Here is a 6,905-nt window from a genome sequence, read left to right on the forward strand (position 1 = left end):
GGCGCTGAGAGCAGAGTCAAGGGTGCGGGGGAGGGGCGGTACATACACATACATACATATATATATATAACTCTGATTCTTTGTACAAAGTGCGGGAGGAGGAAAAGGGAAGGGGAACCCTGCTTGGTCACCACAACAGACCCCGTGGTTAGAGCCCCCATCCCACCGGCCCCCAGCCAGCTCCCGGTCAGCTTGGCTGGTTCACATCTCATTGGAGTACGTGTAGCTGGGGGTGGCAGAATACTGAGTCTGCGGCTGATTCACGGCACCCTGCGCTGCCCCCATGGCTGCATTCTGGGCCGCCTGCTGCACGTGCGGGTTCTTCCACGCTCCCGTGGTCCACTCCTCCTGAGCTTTGCTGAAACTCCCCCCGCTGCCCCGGTAGAATTTATGGACCTGTAGGAGGAGGAGCACAAGGAAGGGTTAATCAAGGAGAAGAGGCAGCCCGTCCAGGAAAGACGTGGGAGCCAGAGGTAAGTCACCGTAGAAGCCAGTCCCCCCTCCGACCCGTGCCCTGTGCACTGGGAGCAAAGTCCATTGAGCCATCCCAGAGTGAGTCCCTGGGAAGACCACTGGGGCTTTCTGTAACTTGGGAGAAGGGCTGTTACAGACCACCGTCCCTCCCAACACCACTCTGTAGCTCTCAAGGTGGCCACATACCATGCTGAGGGCAATGAAGGAAAAGACGGCCATGACCGTGAACAGGACGGTGGGGACGAGCATCACCACTGCTGAGCCAACGTTTGTCCCGAAGAAGGAGATGGTGGCGATCCAGCCGCTGCAGAGACAGGCCAGCTGTGGGGCTGCTTGGCACAGTGACGGATACCCAGGAGCCGCCCCACTAGAGTAAGGGACCTTCTCATTGTCACAGAGAGAGAGCATATCAATGGATAGACAGGGCCTGTGTCAGTGGTTTAGGAAGAACCCTTGGCTCAGGAAACAAGCTTCTCAGAACATAAGGCTTCCTTCTCTTGGGTTATTTCATGATGCTTGATATCCCTCATCACCCCTAAAAACCACTGTCTTATTCTCCTCTGATGCTATGCTGTATCTACTAAGTTATCCTGAATCCCTTCACACTTGCAATAACTCATGGTGTTCCCACAGGCCAGGCAGCTTAGCCCACAGAATTAAGCAAAGGACACACCCCAGTTGCCGCCCGGCTAGCCCTGGGTCAGTCCCAGACACCCCGGTCTCTTACCAGACACCCCAGCCTGGGATGCCCACAGCCTGGATGATGCTGATGACCAGCTGGGCCATGAAGGTGAAGAAGAATGCCATGAAGCTAAAGGAGCTGTCAGTCCTGCAACAGAGGAGATGGCTCCCGTCACCTGGGTAGAGGGACATGGCTTCCCTGCCTTTAAGACTTTCAAGTCCTTCCAAGTGTGAGTGAGTACACAGTGGATCTTAGTTAAGGGGTCAAAATGGGAGAGCATTTACCCATGGATCTTTGTAAGTTTCCATGTGTTAGACTTGTGTGTACCACATTGCATAGGGAAAGATCTCCTCATGAATGGACCACTCAGTGGTACATGGATGGCTGGCACAGAAATAGATGGGTCTGTTGTTGCAGGAATAAACAACCCATGTCAAAGGGTTGGACAACCCTACTGGCACCAAGACATGAAGCTACAGTGGTACATGAGTGGAGGCCCCACAAGATAGAAAGTGCTGTTGGCACAATAATGGACACATGACTGGCACCAAGATTATAACCTAATTGGCACATAAACGGATGGATCCAATTGGCAAACATTAATATTAGAGGCCCAATTGGCACTGAGAGGGATAATCCATTGGCACAAAGATTGAAAATCCCACTTGACCCAAGGCAGACACCCAGTGGCACTAAGACAGTTAGCCCTACTGATACATGGATGGGTAGTCCCTTTGGCACAGAGTCGGATGCCCTCGTTAGCACGTAAACAGTGTCAGTGGCACATGGATGGCTTGTCCCATTGGCATGTGGGTAGATGGTCTAGTTGGCACCAAGTTAGCCAGCCCCATGGGTACTGGGATGGGCAGCTAAACCGTGACAGGTAGCCCCACTGGCAAAATTTATCATTCAGCTGGGGAATGGAAAACAAGAACAAGTCTGGTCTCTATGTTGTCCCACCCAAGGGTAGAGTGAAGAAGGAAGGACCTAAGAGGGAGGCTCTGACTCCCAGCCTTCTCATTCTGGCTGAGAGTTCCCAGGAAGCCTAAATCCTACCTGGCAGTCTGAGCTGAGGATAAAGGGAAAGTGAGCTTGGGGGACAGCAAAAAAAAAAAAAAAAAAAATAGTGAGAAAAATATGTAGATAAGAGACAGGGGAGATGGGCAAAGATACAGGGTTAGGAGCTGGGTTCAGCACCCATCACTTACTTGAAGGCCTTGTAAATGGGCCGAAACCAGCAGACGTAGGAGCAGGGTGTGAAGAGGATGAGCCAGAGAAAGGCGAGGCCAAAGTTGGTGGCTCCCCCGCCTCCGATCAGCCACGCGAGACAGCCCACCAGGTTCACAGCCAGCGTGACGCTATTCACTGCAGACCCAGGAGCACGTAAACAGACACCAGACAGACAGCAGACACGCACACAAACACCAAGGCCCATGCGGAAATACACAAGCACCCATACACAGACATACAGCCCCATAACTCAACACAGACCCACAATCAAACACAGGCAAACAGCACAAGCACAGAAAGATACAGACATACACAAACACACATGCAAACCACATTTATAGAGATGCGTACCCGCAAGTCACATCAGCCAACACACACACAGAGATACATAAGATACACATATAACATACACACACAGAGGGGTTATAGACTGTAAGAAAGATAACTGGGAGCTCAGACCAACCCCCAACACACACACCCATTCCTGGGGATCTGAGAACTCCAGAGAACAGTCTCCCCCGATCAGGAACTCAGAGTCTCAGCCTAGCAAGTCCTGTTGAAGAGCCCCAAAGCCTCAACCTGGGAGAAATGCTTATAAGTATAGCCTCAGTCCCTGGCCTTCCCAGACCCACAGCAATCACCAAGCCCATGGCACAGGAAACCCATCTTCCATCCTCTCTTGCAAGGTAGGGCATGAAAAGGGGAAAGGAAAAGGAAACGTCTCTTTACATTGTCATACCATCTGTCCCACACTTATATAGGACAGGCAGCAGTGGCTGGGATCTCAGCCTTTCTTTAATCCTATTACGCCACCTCCTCCAAGAAGTCTTTCATTACTGCAGTCTTATTCATCTCCCATCCCTCTGACCTCCTAACAACTTGGGTGCTCTCATGTTTCCCAAAGGACGAATCCCAGCCCATCAACCAAACTAGAGGTTCCCCAAGAGTGAGACCCAGGCTCCTTCTCTTCCAGGCCTACATACTCTATAACTAAACCTGTGAATCACCGTATTCCTGAGTTACAGCCAGCAGAGACCTCAAGTCTCCCCATCTGATGCTTGCACTAACACACACCCAGCTCCCTTCCTCCAATGTTGTCAGCCCAAGGCCCTTTCCACTAAGACTTGCTGAACAAGGACGCCCCTGGTGGTCCAGTGGTTAAGACTCCACCTTCTAACACAAGGGACAGAGGTTCAATTTCTGGCCAGGGAACTAAGATCCAGCGTGCCACGGGGCAACTACTGAGCCCGTGCTCCACAACGAGAAGTCCTTATACCCCAATGGGGGAAAAAAAGCCCCGCATGCCGCAGACCCCTCATGCCACAGCGAAGATCCAGCACAGCCAAAAATAAAATACATTTAAAAAAAAAAAGACTTGCTGAATAAACAAAGGAAAGAAGGCTTAATCTTGGCCTCAAACAGCCAGGCGTCTATGGTCTTGGCTTCTGAATAGAACTCTTTAAGCATCTCAAGAGTTATATACATTTCCTTGGGAACAAAGCATCTGGCCAGCACCTAGTAAGGACTTAGGAAGATATTTATAGCCCTTAAATCCAGCTCCTGGATGAGATCTTCTCAGGGGCAGAGTTCCCAGAGCCCAGGGCCACCGCTCCCCAAGTCTGGCCTAACAATGCTGTCACATGAGAGGTACACCCCTCTCAGGGCCCCTCACAATGAGGGTAAGCATTTCTTTCTGTGAGTTTCAGCTGTGTTTCCCTCATCCCTATTTATTACCACCAGATTTCCTGGATTCATGGTGTTCTCACTGATTTTATTTGCTCTTTACATGGAACACTCATTAACCTGTTTTTATTTTGTTTTGTTTTCAGTTTTAGGGTTTTTTTAACCCTGTTTTTCTATCGGTTTACATCTCTCTTCACAGTCCCATCTCTCTCCAGCTCATTTGATCTAGTACCCTTGTTATAATTATTCTAACATCACAGACCATCAGAAACCAGAGCCTTTAAAACTCTCAACCTCAAAATCTTAGAACCTGAGAACTTGAGCTCTTAACGCACATCCACATGGAAGCGCAGCGATCACTGAGCCAGTACCCTTTTTCCTACAAATGAGGAAGCTGCAGCTTGGGAAGTGGAGTGACCAGCCCAGCCTGGCCACTATATCCCAACTGAACATTCTTTTGGAGCAATCTTCCAGGGAAAGCAAGAAAAACGAGGCTTTGAGGGGAGGATTCCTCTCCAAATCCAGACTCCTGAGGTAATCACCAGAGGTTCCCTGGAAAAACACTCCCATGAGAAGATAAATGAGGAATTGCAATGCAGGCAGAGACCCCTCACACGCACCCAGCTGCTCTGTGATGGGGGCATGAGGAAAGGCTAGATGGGAGGTGATGGAAACTGAGGCCTAGCTGGGGAGTCGGCCCAGGAGAGGAGCCTGCAGGAGCCAGGCAGGGATAGACGCTGCAGGTGAGGCTGAAGGACCCGGGCCTGGGGGCACCCCATCCCAGTGCCCAGCACCCGCCAGCACCCCCCTCCCCGCTCCCCCGTTCTGGAACACCCCCACCCCACAGCACTCACGCATCCAGAGGTAGTAGAGGCGCTTGGTCATGCTGAGATGCTGAGGAGGGATATCGGCCTCGAAGTCTTGGTAGAAACATGGCTTTAGCGGGATGAATTTGGGCAGTGGTGGGAAGTTGTTCACTTTCTCTGCGGGTGAGGCGCATTACACAGTTTCACCCTGAATACTCCCCTCCCCAGTGACCTGATTTGATCGCTCTCCCCCTGGCCTGGGCTGCCCTCTCAGCCCCTGCTGCCACAGGCCACTTCACCATCCCCAGCAGCTCTCCTGATGCCTCAGCTCTCCAAAGTGGCCCTGAGGCAGCGCCACTGTCAGAAGAATAAAAACAGTAAACACCATCCATCAGGCGTGGACACTGGGTCAAGGGTAGTTCTGGGCAGAAGCAGCAGGATGGTGAGTCTGGAGATGTGGGTTCCAGCCTCCACTGCAAGATTCAGTCACCACCGTTCTCTCCAGACCTCCGTTTATCCAGTGGGATGGGGATCAAACTAGATGGTCCCTACAGGTCTCTCCAGTTCTGAGCCTTTGGAAACCAGACAACCCAGAAACCAGAAGGAAAAGGTCTCAGAGTATTAGAGTGATGGTGACAGAAAGGATGGGGACTGAGCTACCCATGTCACTCATCGGTCAGATGGACAGGAGGGCCAGGGCGTCAGGATGGGCTGTCTCTGGTCCCCAGGTTCAGAGGTCTGACAGACAGCTAGACAGTGAGGGTCTTTGATAGCAAGTCTCGGTGGGGGACCAGGGGAAACCCAGGGGCAAGAGGACCAAAAGAATCTGATCTTCAAACACTAAGGGGTATAAACGGACCAGGAAAAGGGCCACCCACCCTACGTCACTGTCATGTCCTACCCAGTGGGTCCACCCTTCCTTTACCTGACATAATGGCACCCGCTGGCCCAGCGGCCTGTCCACGCTTCTTTGTCTCGAACTGAAAGGAAAGAAGAGTCAGCGAAGGTTGAGTGAGCATCATGGCTAACCCAGCCAAGTACTTCTTTCAGCCTCAGCTGGGCTGGAAACTCCCTGGAGCAGGACCCATCTCACAGAACCACCATTCCACCAGCTCTACCCTTCCAAGGACTCCTGCCCTTGACCTCCAGGCGTAAAATCTATTTTCAGAAAATCCCAGGAGAGGGTGGGAAAGGAACCTGGGAGGCCACCTCAAGCAGGTGCAAGTCAAGTGACAGAGAAAGCTTGAGGAAATTCTATTCTTGACCTTAAACACGGCAGAGCCCTGCCTGGCCTCAGTCACAGGCTGGGCTTCCCTCCCCCTGCCTTTGTCTCCATTCATTCATTCACTTCTTGAGCATTTATAATCTGCCAGGCACTGGGGAGACAGCATGAAAAAGTGGTCCCTGCCGTTGGCATGAAACAGTCAATAACCTCGGCCGTGAACAGTATAAAAGAGAAGGATGGCTATGAAACCATGCAGAGCATATATTAGGTGATCTGGTCTGGGGAGTCAGGAAAGCCGTAAGGGGAGACCTGAGGAATACAGAGGAGTTGCCTGAGGCAGGGCAGCCTCTTGCACAGATCCTGATGTGGAAAGAGCTTCATGCTTCCGAATAAGGGAAAGAAGGCCACTGTGGCCAAGGCAGAGAGTGCGTGGAGAGAGAGCAGGAATGGAGGTGGGCAGGGTGGGATTCTTGAGGCACTTAGGAGGCCAATTAGAAGGGGCTCCAAGATGGCTCTGGAGTGTGGGGGGAGGGAGGCCCTCATGAAGACTCTCTGCCAGCTTACACCACTGAGCAAACAGTGGGCTGTTTACTGAGAGCCCCGTCATGAGAAGAGCCGCAGGACTCCAGGGAAGAAGAGAAGCTTCATCGTGAACATACAGAGTCTGAGGTGCTGTGAGAACCTCCAGACAGGACAAAGCCTTGTAGGTTTTGGGAATATCTGGGTCATGAGCTTAGCAGGAGGCCTGTGCTGAGACAGACATCAGGTAATGGTTGGTGAGTGAAGGTGAAGGAAGCAAATGAGA

At 51.8% G+C, this 6,905-nt stretch overlaps 1 protein-coding gene across 1 annotated transcript; it reads right to left on the minus strand.

Annotated features, from left to right (window-relative positions):
• Positions 1 to 201: 201 nt before the first annotated feature.
• On the minus strand, positions 202 to 5,828 carry SCAMP5 (secretory carrier membrane protein 5). The gene is made up of 6 exons (XM_052659927.1): positions 5,801 to 5,828; positions 4,924 to 5,052; positions 2,365 to 2,521; positions 1,202 to 1,303; positions 661 to 802; positions 202 to 396 (listed from the first exon to the last, which is right to left on the minus strand). The coding sequence occupies exons 1-6, from the start codon at positions 5,805 to 5,807 to the stop codon at positions 202 to 204; spliced, it is 732 nt and encodes a 243-aa protein (XP_052515887.1). The 5' UTR covers positions 5,808 to 5,828.
• Positions 5,829 to 6,905: the final 1,077 nt, after the last annotated feature.

This window comes from Budorcas taxicolor, chromosome 21, assembly GCF_023091745.1.
Source record: "Budorcas taxicolor isolate Tak-1 chromosome 21, Takin1.1, whole genome shotgun sequence".
Classification (NCBI taxonomy): Eukaryota; Metazoa; Chordata; class Mammalia; order Artiodactyla; family Bovidae; genus Budorcas; species Budorcas taxicolor.

Bases quoted from the DNA above. Each gene is read 5' to 3' on its own strand.
- SCAMP5 (XM_052659927.1), bottom strand. The intron at 803-1,201 runs GTAAGAGACCGG...GTGCCAAGCAGC, and splicing joins ATCCCAGGCTGGGGTGTCTG to CCCACAGCTGGCCTGTCTCT. The intron at 397-660 runs GTATGTGGCCAC...CTCCTCCTACAG, and splicing joins CCTTCATTGCCCTCAGCATG to GTCCATAAATTCTACCGGGG.